At 41.8% G+C, this 16,948-nt stretch overlaps 1 protein-coding gene across 1 annotated transcript; it reads left to right on the top strand.

Moving 5' to 3' along the window:
• The first annotated feature begins 3,509 nt into the window (after positions 1–3,509).
• Positions 3,510–10,733, top strand: MAD2L2 (mitotic arrest deficient 2 like 2). The gene is made up of 9 exons (XM_072156433.1): positions 3,510–3,668; positions 3,989–4,036; positions 4,888–5,006; positions 6,608–6,679; positions 7,133–7,233; positions 7,692–7,786; positions 8,090–8,163; positions 9,463–9,555; positions 10,030–10,733. The coding sequence occupies exons 2-9, from the start codon at positions 3,997–3,999 to the stop codon at positions 10,069–10,071; spliced, it is 636 nt and encodes a 211-aa protein (XP_072012534.1). The 5' UTR covers positions 3,510–3,668; positions 3,989–3,996; the 3' UTR covers positions 10,072–10,733.
• The last annotated feature ends 6,215 nt before the right edge of the window (positions 10,734–16,948 follow it).

The raw sequence follows: 16,948 nt of genomic DNA, 5'->3' as shown, positions 1-16,948 counted from the left end.
GATCAGCCAAACCTGAGCCCATCTGGTCCCACTCATCCTTAGTTATGGCTCTTAAAGAGAACCCGTCATGCAAAATAACCCCCTAATCTAAATATATTTTCATAAATTGCCATTAGAAAGCATTGCCTCTATCCCTTCATTGTCCCTCTACATGCCTGTAAACCTAAGCAATGAGGTCCTAAAGCTGTATGCAAATGACCTGTGAAATGTCCAATGAAGCATTAGCATATTCAAGCTGTCCACTCTATTCATGAGTGGGCGGTACAGCCACACCCCCAGTGCTTGACTGACAGCCTGTATAATGATGTGAGGCTGTATAATCGTGTGAGGCTGTTACATGTGCTTCCTCGTGGTGGCCACGCCCCCTGCAGCCTGTGTGTGTGTATGTGAAAGATACAACAGCTCCAGGATGCAGCCATGTTATAGCAGAACATGTCAGCTACTTGTGTAGCTGATGTCTGTGTCTCTGTGTATTAGGAGGATGCAGCATGTCAGCAGATGGAGCACACACACTAGCAATGCTTTACTATACATCACACACAGACATGAGCAGGGGGAGGAGAGGGGATGGGGGAACAGGGGTGACATCGCTGCCTCTGACCATGTGACCAGCCTCATTTACATAATAAAGAATAGATGATTTTGCAATGATAAATGTATGAAATAACTAGATAAAAGATGGGATGGGATCCTTGTGAGCTGCTCCAACAGGTAGAGGTGACAGAAATAATGACACTGACCTGATGACAGGTGTCCTTTAAACCATTATGCCCGCAAATGTGCTTAAAATGATTGTCATTAAAGGGGTTAAATCCATGGACTACATTAACACAGGGATAGCAATATTTCACAGTGAGCACCAGCACTGGCAGCTTATTTAGAGTGTATAATAGCAATTTCAAATGGTAGATTGTAGACTATTTATAGACTATGAGAGCAGATGTTTCCGATTTAGGGGTTAATAATCATGACAATGACATGCGAGTAGCGGCCAGTGTTTTCATGTAAAGTTATTTTTGCTGGACAGAGTAATGACGAGCAGGGCATATGTCTGCCAGCGGTTACTATAGCGACGCTGCGATTACCTTGTTAGGGAGGTGTGGTATGACCAAAGACTGACACTTCACATCTAATTTTAGAAATAGTTTGCAACTGATGTTTTTTAGCCAAAAAAAAAAAAATTCCATCAAAGCAGAACTGATTGAGAATCTTTATCAGTATTTTCTGTCTCCCTGACGCTGGATCACACATTCCCATGCGGTAAGCTTAGATACACCTGGTCATGTCAGTAACCTGAGACTATATTACAAATGACAGACGTACAACAGGCCATTCATCCATGGTTGGCTTATCTACACCAGAGTATTAGACTTAGATATGACAATACACTCCAGAGACAATGTTAGATATAAAAGGCTTAGCTAGACCAGTTCTCTGAAACGATACTGAATCAAAATAAGCTTTTCTGTGAGGCAATATCAGCAAAGATGTTAATGCTTGTGTTAACAAAACGCATGTGTTAGCACATTATTAACCCATGTGTTAACATCGCATTTACAATGCGTTTTGTAAATACAAATCTTAACAGTAATATAATTAGGCAAATCACCTCTCCTCAGCTGTTGTAATGCGTTTAAAAACGTTCACACCTTGAATGGAAACGTTGCTGCTATGGAATAAATCCACTTCTAGCTGGACTCTTGGAGAGCTGTTATTATATATTTTTTATTCTTAGATTTGAATAAGAAATGCAATGGAAAAACGCAACCTGAACGCCACGTGTGTCACTGGCTTTAGTAGTGAACAGTAAGGGTGATGGCGTTTTGAATCCGTTTTTGGTCCGTTATTAAGCACTCCATTAAAAACACATCCGTTTATAAAAACGCATCCGTTTTTGACAGGTTTTACCAATTATCTTAATAAAAAATGGATGCGTTTTCAAAAAACTATGCATTTTTAAAAACCGGATGCGGTTTTTAATGGTCTGCTTAAAAACGGGTTCAAAACGTCATGTGTGGCATCTTCCCTTAGAGACTGGAGAAAAATACAGCTGCAAGTCTGTTACTCCATTTATATCACGACAATCAAAGGTGACGTCACTATAACTAAAATTAACGGATTAAAGGAAAACAATAAAACATCCAAGGTCCAGTAAACAAAAAAATCAGACAGTTTTTCAATGATCCTGGTAGTAGAGATCAGGTGAGGTACTGCTGCGTTGTCCAGTGTCCCACCTGGGTAAAAAAACAGGACGTAAGACCGCGCTTCTCAGATTTATCAAGGCTTTATTTTGTACACAGACAAAACAATAGTTAAACAATGAAGGTATATACTGTATGTACTATGTATCTGCTATATGTTATATGTATCTACTGTATGTACTATGTATCTGCTATATGTTATATGTATCTACTGTATGTACTATGTATCTGCTATATGTACTATGTATCTAATATATGTACTATGTATCTAATATATGTTATATGTATCTACTATATGTACTATGTATCTGCTATATATTATATGTATCTACTGTATGTACTATGTATCTGCTATATATTATATGTATCTACTGTATGTACTATGTATCTGCTATATGTACTATGTATCTGCTATATGTTATATGTATCTACTGTATGTACTATGTATCTGCTATATGTACTATGTATCTACTATATGTACTATGTATCTAATATATGTTATATGTATCTACTATATGTACTATGTATCTGCTATATATTATATGTATCTACTGTATGTACTATGTATCTGCTATATGTACTATGTATCTGCTGTATGTACTATGTATCTGCTATATGTTATATGTATCTACTGTATGTACTATGTATCTGCTATATGTACTATGTATCTACTGTATGTACTATGTATCTGCTATATGTACTATGTATCTAATATATGTACTATGTATCTAATATATGTACTATGTATCTGCTATATGTACTATGTATCCGCTGTATGTACTATGTATCTGCTGTATGTACTATGTATCTGCTATATGTGCTATGTATCTGCTATATGTTATATGTATCTACTGTATGTACTATGTATCTGCTATATGTACTATGTATCTGCTATATGTACTATGTATCTAATATATGTACTATGTATCTAATATATGTTATATGTATCTACTATATGTACTATGTATCTGCTATATATTATATGTATCTACTGTATGTACTATGTATCTACTATATGTACTATGTATCTACTATATGTAAGCTGCTGTACCCAGTTGCATTTTAAAACTCAATTAAATCAGAAAGAGGAAGGACTTATCGAAATCATATATGCACCTCCAAACGCAATTCAAACGCCACATGTGAACGCGGCTCTTCAGCTGCACCACAGGCTTGGATACTCCTATTACATGACGTGTGCTTAGAAACTCCTGGATATTCATGTGAGAGTTAGGTACGCGCAGTCTGGCACTAATTCGCTCCAGTGCTAAAACTACAAGTCTCAGCACACACATAGCTGCAGTCAGTGAAGCGGGCGGCACTAGGACCGGCGGCACTCCTGTGTGTGTGCGCGCGCCACTGCCGTGACGTCATCATCCGTGCGCCCGGCTCGCTGCTTTAGATGAGTGGTAGAAAGGAGGGGGTTGTGTTCCGGGTGTAGGGGCTGTCGCGCCGTGGGGGATACAGGTACGTGTGATGGGGCATTACTGTCACGGTACAGTTTATTACACATCTTACGGCCAGAGCCTGGTATCCAGGGATTCTGTATTTCATCTGATAGAGATCAGAATAGCATCTACTTTCCCCTGTGTGCACCTGACCTGGAGCTGCCTCCTATATCCCCCTCTTTTTATATGCGTTATTGTAATGACATGTAGGATCTATGATTGCGCTGATCTTCCACAACAACAGAGTCAGGCAGTCATGAATGTTCTCAGTCACTGACAGCAAGCAGTGGTGGGGAGGGGATTTTGCCCTTATTCTGAAGTGTTCTGCTCTCTTTACAGATGGAACCATGACTACAATCACTCGGCAGGATCTGAACTTTGGGCAGGGTAGGTACAGTATTTGTAATGCAGTGATACCTCCTGATAGGCTTGTAGTACTCAGTGGTGATGCTCAAATGATACAAGTCAAACTTTATTCTCTCATCCGGTAGTAAGTAATCCCAGTTCCCACCTGCACAAGAGCTTTCAGTTATTTTTTTTTAGGAGATCATCTCGGGGAAAATAAAAAATGAAGCTCTTCCCCCTGGACTTCAATATGCAGGTTACCTTGCGTTACACATGCATTATTAATAGCTGGTGAAAAGACAACAGCTGCTGCACTATTTTCATGTTACTGATCAAAGGGGGAACAGAACCTGCAGATGTGAACTTAGTCCAACATGTTTTAAACTAGACAGTAGCCCTTAAAGGGAACCTGTCACCACACTAACCTCCCTAAGCTCAGAAGCAGTATCTTCTTCTGCAGTATGTATGTTCCCGGTAGGTCTTTTTGGCTTATTTCTAGGTTACAACATCAATGTAAAATCATCTTTTATTCTGTTGTAGGAAGCAGTCGGGTAACCTGCCTCCTGCAGTCAGTTTGCTCTGCCCACTCCATGCATCTGGTGTGCCAGCCCTGCCTCCTAGATGTAACACAATTAGGAGGCAAGGCTGAGTTGCCAGACGTATGGAATGGACAGAGCAAACTGACTGAGACATGGTTACCTGTCTGCAAAAGAATAACAGATAATTTTCCATTCACGCTGCAACCTACAAATATGATGGCAATTAATGTTCCTCACATAAGTATACTACTATTCAGAACTCTGGAAAAGCTGGGTGAAGTGTGAAAAAGGTAAATGGCACTTGTGTTTGTTGATTTGCTGATAACCATTGACATGTTCTTTCTTTCTCTTCAGTGGTGGCAGACATACTGTGCGAGTTTCTGGAAGTGGCTGTCCACCTAATCCTTTATGTCAGAGAAGTTTATCCTATCGGTATCTTCCAGAAGAGGAAGAAGTACAATGTTCCTGTGCAGGTAGCCACTACATAAGTATTCTGCAGTGTACAGACTTGTTGTCACCTTGACCTCACAACCCCTCCCCTGTTCTCCAGCATCACATAGATTGTGCATTTAATTAAATTGATTTCCAATGAGTCATTTGCATCTTGAGCCCTGGGGCCACAGGAAAATTGCAATTCTTGCTTTACTGAGATGCAGCTTAATCTGGGTTTAAGTCATCTTGACAGAGTGATCTGCCATAAGGATGGAGAACTGTACCTTATAAATCTTACAAGACATCCTTCCTGGTAAATAAGTGAATCTGTTTCTAATCCAAGGGCAGGAAGTAACAAGGAGACACTCGACTTGAAAACACAGTGACTTCTTTTTCTGTGTACATACTGCCAGAAACCATAGTCGGTCGCTGTGTGAATGTTAGAAGCAGGACAGTGGGCAGAAAATTTCTGTATAAGTGAGGAAGGGAAGGAGGACCCACAGGCCTTCTGTATAAGTGAGGAAGGGAAGAAGGACCCACAGGCTTTCTGTATAAGTGAGCAGGGGATGCAGGACCCACAGGATTGTGTATAATGAGCAGGGGATGCAGGACCCACAGGATTGTGTATAATGAGCAGGGGATGCAGGACCCACAGGGTTGTGTATAATGAGCAGGGGATGCAGGACCCACAGGGTTGTGTATAATGAGCAGGGGATGCAGGACCCACAGGGTTGTGTATAATGAGCAGGGGATGCAGGACCCACAGGGTTGTGTATAATGAGCAGGGGATGCAGGACCCACAGGGTTTTGTATAATGAGCAGGGGATGCAGGACCCACAGGGTTGTGTATAATGAGCAGGGGATGCAGGACCCACAGGGTTGTGTATAATGAGCAGGGGATGCAGGACCCACAGGGTTGTGTATAATGAGCAGGGGATGCAGGACCCACAGGGTTGTGTATAATGAGCAGGGGATGCAGGACCCACAGGGTTGTGTATAATGAGCAGGGGATGCAGGACCCACAGGGTTGTGTATAATGAGCAGGGGATGCAGGACCCACAGGGTTGTGTATAATGAGCAGGGGATGCAGGACCCACAGGGTTGTGTATAATGAGCAGGGGATGCAGGACCCACAGGGTTGTGTATAATGAGCAGGGGATGCAGGACCCACAGGGTTGTGTATAATGAGCAGGGGATGCAGGACCCACAGGGTTGTGTATAATGAGCAGGGGATGCAGGACCCACAGGGTTGTGTATAATGAGCAGGGGATGCAGGACCCACAGGGTTGTGTATAATGAGCAGGGGATGCAGGACCCACAGGGTTGTGTATAATGAGCGTGAAGGGTTTGCAGGACCTAAAGGCTTTGTGTATAAGTGGCCAGAGGATGCAGTTTCCTGCTTGCAGGCTAGGGGTATATGCACATGTTTTTTTCCATGCAGATTTTGATGTGTTTTCATTGTCAAACAAATCTGCACATAAAGGGTAAGAAGGCTTTAACACTTCAGTTATGAAAATTGTGCTACATAAAACTGTGTGCATGTACCAAAATGTAGACCTTTGTTTGGTTACACTTTGAGAATATAAAGTAAAATTTGTTATCCAAATCTATTCTTTTAATGAGAAGATTTTCTTTTCTGTAGATGTCCTGTCACCCTGAGCTAAACCGTTACATCCAGGACACCCTGCACTGTGTGAAGCCGCTCATAGAGAAGGTGAGCTAGCCCTTGTGTTGTTAGGGCGAACGCTGCCCTGTAGATGGAGTTCACCTTCTTTTGGTCTATGGGGCTCATTTACTAAGGGCTTTGTGATGTACTTTTGTCGGACTTTGCACGTTCTTGTAGGCTAAAATGGCTTGCACAGATATTTAAGAAGTGTCTGCGCCACTATTGTGTCGCAACCGACCCTTTTGTGGCTCAGCTGCGCTAGCCTCCACTAGACATGAATTAGGACCGTGCGCCATATTTAACATGCCGTGGTATGTTAAAGATGCACCCCAAAAAAGTTGGTGAACTCTTTCGGGGCAATGCGGGAAGCAACAGATTCATGATTTCTGGCGCACGTTTTTAATGAACCGGTCGCACCCAGCATTATACATGGGCAGAGCACTTTTAGTGAAGTTTCTGGCTTTCTAAGTAAATGTGCCCCTATGTTTTTTATTTTTGCAGAACGATGTGGAAAAGGTGGTAGTTGTGATCCTGGACAAAGAGCACCACCCGGTGGAGAGATTCGTTTTTGAAATTGCACAACCACCTCTGCTGTCTATAAGGTAAGAGAACTCCGAATCGCGTAACCGCTGAGAGTTTGCCTAGTGGCTGCAAATCATCCTCTTCATGCTTGTTTACTCTATTGACTAATATTTCATAATATTAAAGAAAATTGACTAAATATCAATTTACTAGCCTTATATCATTGACACAAGCCAAAAAGTCATACTACCCTTGATTAACTTATAGGGGTTTCTGCAAAAGCAGAAGGGGCAGTATTTAGGGGGGAAATAGAGGAAGATTCTATACTTGCCTCTTTGGAGGTCGTTCATTGCTCATGTGGTGACAGTCTCTTTATTAATTATTCTGACCCTAATGGGCCTTCAGCAGTCACATTTTAAGGCCATGGACATCACATGCACTATGAACATCATGTTAAACGCCTTTAAGGTTATTTGCTAGCTCTGCTGGCACCTATGTAAGATTCATCTCGTCCTTAGTAAATCTTTTATCTTTTCAGCTCTGACTCCCTGCTCTCTCATGTGGAACAGTTACTCCGGGCATTCATTCTGAAAATCAGTGTTTGCGATGCTGTCCTGGACAACAACCCTCCAGGTATTAACATCCACTAGGTGATAGGAGTGTCCCTGAGGCCTCATTCAGCTTTCTAATGGTTAACTTTAGCTGTACAGTACTACACCACCAGTCAATTATGGCGTTATCCTTAATAGTCACAACTATGGGATGTAATATAATATTCCATACATAGTGGCAAGGAAGTTGTAAATATGATGGAAAAGCAGTAAGTGCTTTGATATATGTAATGTACTTCTAAAATGGCATTCATGTTTATCCAATTGGGTTTGGATAACTGGCACTTCTAGTTTTGCATAGTCATTGTGTCTCCTTTATTTTCAGGGTGCACCTTTACTTTACTTGTTCACACAAGAGAAGCAGCTACAAGAAACATGGAGAAGATTCAGGTTATAAAGGTAACACCGCAATGAAGGCTGCCCTTGGCTCAGCCATTCGGGATTATTCTAGTTCCTTGTGTAAAGTGTTTTACAATGATCCACTGGTGGCTATAAAATAGTCACTGGCAATATATAGTACAGTAACATCCATAGAGAGTAGCTGCACATGTTCCATATTACCAGCGGAATTGCTGTGTGTAATACAGTAGCATTGTAGTGCATGGGTTTTGTGATCTGCAGCAAGTAAGTGACATGTCCCCTATTTCTGTAGATTGTGATAAAGAAATTAACCTTTGCAAGCCCAAGATTGAGCTCCATCCTTGGGCCAAATCACCATTAAAGGGAACCTGCCATCAGAGGGCAATTTTTCACTGGTAACCGGTGTCAATAGACACTAAAGTACATGGTAATAATTTTTTATAAAAAAACAACAAAAAAAACCTCTACTTGTTTATAGAAATATGTGATTATAAACTTTACCTGGCTACCTGCCAGAATCTACAGTCAGGGAGGAGGGAGGGGAGGTGTATTTCACATTGTAACGTGCGTCAGTTTGTTTGCATAATTAGTCTGCTTGTTGCTCTGCTCATCGATGTTTACCCCCTCCCGCAACCTACCTCTTTTTTTCCTTTACCCCTCATGACATCAGCTCTCACTCAACTCTCGTTGCTTGCTTGGTGAGCCTTGTTCCTCTGGCGTGTTCACTGCGCCTGCGTTGCTTCCGTACATATCGTTGTTAGGCAGTAAGGATGAATAGGTATACTAGGTATGCTACTCGCCATGGAGTTTGCTTACCTCTGGCGCCTCACTAGTGACAATGCTCAGGGAAGCGACACATGCGTATTGAGCAGCAAGGTGCAAGAAGCCATTGGCTACTCACTATGGAAGCTCAATGGTTGCGCAGTACCATTGTGGGAGGGGTTTCGGGTGAATATTGATGCGTGGAGCGACGAGCAGAATAATTATGCAAATGAGGCATTGCACGTCACAATTTGAAATGTAATCCCCTTGCCCCCCCCCTGGCACTTGTCTGCAGATGCTGAGCCAGGTAACGTTTACAATTGCATATTTCTCTAAACAAGTAACACAGAGTTTTTATACAAACTTGATTGTTATCTACTCTATTCTAGAAACATTGCCCCTCTGGTGACAGGCACGTGGGCACCCTTTTATATTGGTACCATCTTGTGGACATTGTGATAAGGCTCACACAGCAGGAAAGTCCGTGCCTTAGTATAAAATAAAAATTGCTCAAAATAAGATTGAGGTTATGAATGTTATGTACAACATCTTGCTCACGTTGTTCTGCCTGTTTAGGACTTCCCCTGGATTCTCGCTGATGAACAGGATGTACATATGCAGGAGCCACGTCTTATACCTCTGAAGACTATGACCTCAGATATATTAAAGGTCAGTAGCACAATGCAACTTATCATCTTCATACTTTGGTATGTGTCAACAAATTATATTGCAAGGTTAATTGGCTTCCATGAAACTAAGTGTAAGGGAAGGGGAGATACCTGTGTGGCTAATGACCATGTTATTTAAAAGGCTTTTAAAGGGGATGTCCAGTAACAGAACAAAGTAAAGGCTGTATGGGATTCCTGGTGTATTTGGCTCCTGATACCGCAGGTAGCACTGGCAGAGGCCACTGCGCCGTGTGTGTGTGTGTGTGTGTGTGTGTGTGTGTGTGTGTGTGTGTGTGTGTGTGTGTGTGTGTGTGTGTGTGTGTGTGTGTGTGTGTGTGTGTGTGTGTGTGTGTGTGTGTGTGTGTGTGTGTGTTATATACACACCTACTGTATGTTACTGGAAGGTCTTTCTCAGTCTCCAGGAATAAGGTTGTACCTTTCATTCTCAATAACCATGAATTTCTATGCTTTATAGATGCAGCTTTATGTAGAAGAGAGGGCACGCAAGAGCACCTGACATCCAAGAACAGACAAGAACTATGATTTCTGCATCCTATATTCATGACTGCCACTTAACTCGAGCTCCGCCCACCTCGTAGTCACTATTATCATGCTGCCTACCTGTAAATGGAACTTAAATGAATATTCAAGCTTTATAATCGCCACTTATGTAATAACCACATTGTGTAGGGCACTTTATAAGTTTTCCAGACAAATCTCTCCGATTTCCTGCTTGTTTTGAGAAAATATTGTTTTCAGGTGCTCAGCTATACCTCCTTATGCACCAGTTTTCTTCTTTCTCTTCCTTTCTGTATGGTGTCAAATTAAATAAATGATATATTATTATAGTAAGGATGCTATGTGTGTGGAAAGCAGAGCTGAGAAAATGGTCCTGACCCTGGGGCACCAAGAGCTGCATAAATATAAAAACAGAATTTTCTCTAAAATTACAAATCGCTAGGAATCTGTCAAATGATGTCTGGAATGCTTACAAAGTGCTTATACATTGCTGGTTTTATGTGAAAGGTGATTTAGGAGCTGGAAATCTTTCAAGTTATGTTCTTTTTTTACATTGTGGCATTGTGTCACCTTTCTTATCACTATTTATTGTACATATTTTACCTGTTGTTTATGTGTTGTAATAATCTTTTTACAAATATGATAAATAAGAAAAAAATACTGGATATCAAAACTGTCATAAACGCACAGGCTGCAGGGGACACCAGAAAGCACACAGAGGAGCCAGCACCAGGAGTGTCACATCATTATACAGGCTGTCAGTCATGTGTAAGGGAGTATCTCATACACACTCAGGCTGCAGGGGCTGTCAGCACCAGGAAGCACATAGAGGTGAAACACTGGGGGAGGGGCTGTGCATCACACTTCTGAATAAGCTGGACAGCTGAATATGATGATTCATTGAACCAACCTCAGGTCATTTGCATACAGCTTTAGTACCTGATTGTTTAAGTTTACAGGCATGTAGATGGACCTGAGTGAGGTTGCCCCACCAACGTGGTTCAAACTTGGTGTCAAAGTTTGTTCTTTTTTTTTTTTTTTGCAGCAGCAGAAATATTTATTAACATCTACACGGCACGGCTACTCCACGCCCCAGTAGGCTCTTTGATCCTCCTACCCAGACATATTCAGTGCGCAGCTACAAGGAGCTGTGTTTACCCGTCCGTGAAGCCGGAGTTCTGCGCATGCAAGGCAGCTGCAGCTTTGGAGCCGAGATCGCGCAGCCGCTGGCATGTGTTTTACACATACGCAGACTCCGGCTTTGTGGACGATTGCGGGCAGCTCCTTGTAGCTGCGCGCTGAAGATGTCTGGGTAGGAGGATCAAAGAGGCTACAGAGGCGTGGAGTAGCTGCGCCGTGTAGCCTCTTTAAATAATTTGCATTTTCATATATCATTGTATATAAGGCTGGAAAAAGACCCAAGTCCATCAAGTCCAACCTTTAAGAATTAAATAAATGTTTTATCCCCATAACCCGTGATATTTTTTCTCTCCAGAAAGGCATCCAGGCCTCTCTTGAACATGTACATAGAGTCCGCCATAACAACCTCCTGCGGCAGAGAGTTCCACAGTCTCACTGCTCTTACAGTAAAGAACCTTTGTCTATGGTGATGGTAAAATCGCCTCTCCTCTAGGTGTAGAGGATGCCCCCTTGTCCCGGTCACAGGCCTAGGTATAAAAAGATCTTTGGAGAGATCCTTGTACTGTCCGTTCAGGTATTTGTACATTGTAATGAGGTCTCCCCTCAGTCGTCTTTTTTCAAAACTGAATAATCCCAAATTTTGTAATCTGTCAGTGTATTCTAATCCCTCCATTCCCCTAATAATCCTGGTTGCTCTCCTCTGCACCCGTTGCAGCTCTACTATATCCTTTTTATACACTGGTGCCCAAAACTGTACACAATATTCCATGTGTGGTCTGACCAGGGATTTGTATAAGGGCAAAACTATGTCTTTATCATGAGAATCTATTCCTCTCTTGATACATCCCATAATTTTATTTGCTTTAGCAGCAGCCGCCTGGCTCTGGTCACTAAAATTAAGTTTACCATCCACCAATACCCCCAAGTCCTTTTCAGCTCCAGTTTTACCAAGTAATTGACCGTTTAGAACATAATTATACTTTTTGTTTCCCTGGCCCAAGTGCATAACTTTACATTTGTCTACATTAAACCTCATCAACCATTTCTCTGCCCACTCCTCAAGCTTCCACAAATCCCTCTAAAATGCTGAACTATCGACCTCAGTATTTATTACTTTACACAGCTTAGTATCATCTGCAAATATTGAAACTTGACTGTGTAAACCCACTACAAGGTCGTTAATAAAAATATTAAAAAGAAGTGGCCCCAATACTGACCCCTGTGGCACTCCACTGGTAACGTCAACCCAATCTGAGAATGTGCCATTAATGACAACACTCTGTTTTCTATCAGTAAGCCAATTACTTACCCAAATACACAGATTTTCCCTTAGTCCCAGCAGTCTCATTTTATATACCAACCTTTTATGTGGCACGGTGTCAAATGCCTTTGAAAAGTCCAGAGCGTCCCCCAGATCCAGTCTTGAACTTACCTCCTCGTAGAAACCAATCAGATTAGTCTGACAGGACCGATCTCTCATAAACCCATGCTGACGCTGGGTTATAAGGTTATGCACAGTGAGATACTCCAGGATAGCATCTCTAACAAACCCCTAAAATATTTTCCCCACCACAGAAGTTAGACTTACAGGTCTGTAGTTTCCAGGATCACTTTTTGCTCCTTTTTTTGTATATTGGTACCACATTTGTTATGCGCCATTCCTGTGGAACATAACCAGTCCTCAGTGAATCTTCAAGTATTAAAAATAACGGTCTGTCTATCACCGTACATAATTCATGCAGAACCCAGGGGTGTATGCCATCTGGGCCCAGTGATTTATCTATCTTAGTGGTTGCGAGGCGGCGCCGTACCTCTTCCTGGGTTAAACTGTTGACATTCCAAAAAGAATTTACATTATTCCTCATTGTGTCTTCCACCAGGGGATTTTTTTTTTTTAAAGACAGTTGAGAAGGCGACATTCAGTAGATTGGCCCTTTCCTCATCTCCTTCCACCATGACCCCCATGTTATTTCTAAGGGGACCATACTCTCTGTTTTTAGTTTCTTATCATTTATATACTTGAAAAATGTTACCCTGATTAACCCCTTAAGGACGCAGGGTTTTTTCCATCATTTCTCGCTCGCCACCTTCAAAAATCCATAACTTTTTAATTTTTACGTGTACAGGCCTGTGTGAGGGCTTATTTTGTGTGTAACAAATTTTACTTTCCTGTAATGTTATTTATTTTAACATGCCGTGTATTGCGAAGCTGAAAAAAAATTCTAAATGTGGAAAAATTGAAAAAAAACTGCACGTGCGTCACGTTCTTGTGGGCTCAGTTTTTACGACTTTGACTATGCGCTCCAAATAACACCTCAGTTTTATTCTTTGGTTCGGTGCGATCGCGGGGATACCAAATTTATATAGATTTTGTGTTTTAATATATTTTCAAAAATTAAACGAATGTGTACAAAAAAGAAAAAAAAAATTTACCATCTTCTGAAGCTAATAACTTTTTCATACTTTAGCGCATGGAGCTGTGTGAGGTGTCATTTTTTTGCGAAATGAGCCGACGTTTGCATTGCTACCATTTTGAGGTCTGTGCGACATTTTGATAATTTTTTATTCCATTTTTTATGTGATGTAAAAAGGTGGAAAAGTTGCATTTCAGACATTTGGGCGCCATTTCCCGTTTCGGAGGTCACCGCCGGCCGTAAACTGTTTTTATATTTTGATAGATCGGGCATTTTGGGATGCGCCGATACCTAATGTGTCAGTGATTTTTACTGTTTATTATGTTTTATATCAGTTCTAGCGAAAGGGGGGTGATTTTAGCGCCGGGGGCGCGGCGATCGGAATAAAGATGGCGGCGCCCACTCGCCGCCGTCTTTTAAATGCCGCCGGAAATGCTGCAAGCACCGACCGCGGTTATTAGCGGTGGGGGTTTGCTGCAATATGCAACAACCCCCACCTCTGTATGAAGAGGACTCAGCTCGTGAGCCCTCTTCATACATTCCCTGTACCTCTGCGCCGTAGAGCTACGGCGCAGAGCGTTAAGGGGTTAAAGATTAGCCCTAAAAGTAAAAAAGGGTATCCTTTCATACGTTAGATGCACCTACCACCGGATCTACCTTAATAGGTAGATCTGTAGTGGTAGGTTTCCTTTAATAACAGTGAATGTGTTATTTTGTTATTTTTTGTTTATTTTTAAGAAACGTGTCTTTGTGGGAATAACCCTTTAACCGATCTGGATGTTCCTCCCTACATACTTACAACTTGAAAATCAATGCATGAATACATCGTGCCTGGTCCTCCCGTGTCACGACTGAGTCATGTGACCCTCTACTGTGACACATGTAAAGGGTGGGGGGTGGATCCACTCACCTGCGCATGTGCTATGTCAACTAGGAAATTCTGTTTCCAACTCCTCCTACAGATACTTTTTGTTTGATTAATTTATTTACATATAAATGAAGCTTTGTACATAATCATTTAGACAGGACCCCTGAGAAAGCCAGACAGGCTAGCAAAATGTGTGGGGTAGGGAAGCTATTTGGGTTACCTCTTGGGGGGCGTGAGGACAGTATCTGGATACATTTTTCAGCATTTGGTAATAATTGTTGGTAATTTGTTATATTTGGTTACATTCTGACACTCTTACAGCATATAAGTCCCCCAGGGACATTACAATTGGGGTTTCATAAGGCTAGAGGTTTACATACATTATTAACCATTGCCTGGTGCTAGACTTATTTTAATTATGCTTTTAAATGTTTGTCTTATTGTCATGTCTATGTTTTGGCTTTAATAAAGATTTGGATATTTGGTGTGCATTATGTGCTTTTGTGGTTCCCCCTTTTTTCCATAGTTTTTCACATAAGCAATGTACATACATCTTATTCTTAGCTTTATAAGTCATGTAACACTGTATAGTCAATACTGAAATAATCATGATAACAACATTTTTTGAATGAAGCTTACTCACATAACCTTAAGGGGCATTCCCAAGGCCGTGTGCTCTCCCGGACCAGATCACAGGGACGGGAGAAGGAGGGGTGAGCGCTCACCCATATCTCACTTTATCTGGTAAAGTATAGTCAATATCAAAAGACACAAATTGGTATTATATTCACAAACAATTATGAATATTAAGTAGATTTTATTAGTTATACAAAAAGATAATAATAACACCAAGTTTACATAGCATGGTAGTTGTACAATGGGAACACATGATTAAAAACAGTGCATAGCCACATATTAAACAAGCAAAGTGCCATAGAAAATAGAGAAAATCTGTATGGAATTTAAAGGAAACCTACCACTTAGAATGGCAGGGGTAAGCTGTAAGTACCGAGCACCAGCTCAGGGTGAGCTGGTGCCGGTACTTACTTTCGTTAGTGTTATAAACCGCGACCGTGCGCGCGCCTACATAGGAAATAGCGGAGATGTTGCACGCGCACGGTCGAAGCCTCTTCTGCTCTAGAGTTTAAAAAGTGTTAAAACCGCGATACCGCGGTTTATAACACTAACGAAGGTAAGTACGGCACCAGCTCAACCTGAGCTGGTGCTCGGTACTTACAGCTTACCCCTGCCATTCTAAATGGTAGGTTTCCTTTAAGACCTAGTAACTAAAGACAGAAGACAGCTATATATAAGCCTTGGCTTTTAACATGGACGGCTCAAAAAGTACTAGAAAGTCATTACCATACCAGGATACAGGGTGTGCACTGTGTAGCCCCCACACGTGTCTCGCCCACTGGCTTTCTCAAGGGGAGTGTCAGATACAGGTGAGTCATGGGTTATATATCGCTATAAGCCAATAGGAAGCTAGGGAGCAATTAGAATGAAAGTGCCCTGCAGAGATGACGACACATAGGGGGAAGTAAAGGTAAAATAGCTGGCAGCCGATTGGACCCCAGCTGTATCCATCAGGCGCACTAGCGTCTAAAGAGTGCGCGCATGCGCCCGGCGGCAGATGAAAACTGCCTGGTAATCGCGGGAGCTCAAAGTAGAGCTTCACCGCGCGTGCGCGGATCGGAGCCGGAGAAAACACGGCGCATGCGCACTACTGCCCAGGAGGAGTCGCGGCTAACGCGTGAGTTCTGTCGCGATGCCGAGAGTGAGGGGCAAGTGCGCCTGTGTCAATAGATAGCGTAACTGGGGAAAACTGATTATATATAGATTGCAGTGCTGAGTCCAAGTACAAATGAGCCTATATCTAAAATGATCATATAGAATGTCCCTCATAACATGTAAAAGTGATTGGTCCCAATGACTATATACGAGTTATGTAAAAAATTAGTGTACAAAATATATACAATTTAGTAAAAAACTTGTTGGTGTACAATATAATAAGATACAATCATAAAACGTGTATAATAACATCCTAAATTACTAATTATCTCTAGACTCATATTAGAGGAGTAAAAAATGCAAAAGAGCCACTGAAAAGTGGCGCAAATAATACAAAATATGACAATACACAAAGGTGAGCTACAAATGTGAATAGTGCCACGCGTGGCAAGTCTTATACTTTGCAGGGAGGCAGCCCGACACAGTCACGTTTTGGTGATGCACCGCTCACTGCACTATGACCTGGAGCCAAAGAAATCCATACCTCCCAACCATCCCAGATTTGGCGGACAGTCAAGGTTTTTGAGCTCAGTCCCGCTGGGGGGCTGGGGGACAGGAGAAGGCTGGAGGACAGGAGGAGGATAGAGGACAGGGGGCTAGAGGGTAGGAGTATATAATACCAAAAAAGATATATAGGGCAAAAAAATTTACTCAATTACATA

The sequence above is a fragment of the Engystomops pustulosus genome, chromosome 6, assembly GCF_040894005.1.
Source record: "Engystomops pustulosus chromosome 6, aEngPut4.maternal, whole genome shotgun sequence".
Lineage (NCBI taxonomy): Eukaryota > Metazoa > Chordata > Amphibia > Anura > Leptodactylidae > Engystomops > Engystomops pustulosus.
The sequence above is the reverse complement of the archived record's forward strand: the minus strand, read 5'-3'. Positions and strand labels throughout refer to the sequence as shown.

Excerpts from the sequence above, each read along its gene's own strand:
- MAD2L2 (XM_072156433.1), top strand. The coding sequence starts at position 3,997 with ATGACTACAATCACTCGGCAGGATCTGAACTTTGGGCAGG. Across the intron at positions 7,787-8,089 it reads CCTGGACAACAACCCTCCAG|GGTGCACCTTTACTTTACTT; the intron begins GTATTAACATCC and ends CTTTATTTTCAG. Across the intron at positions 9,556-10,029 it reads TGACCTCAGATATATTAAAG|ATGCAGCTTTATGTAGAAGA; the intron begins GTCAGTAGCACA and ends TATGCTTTATAG.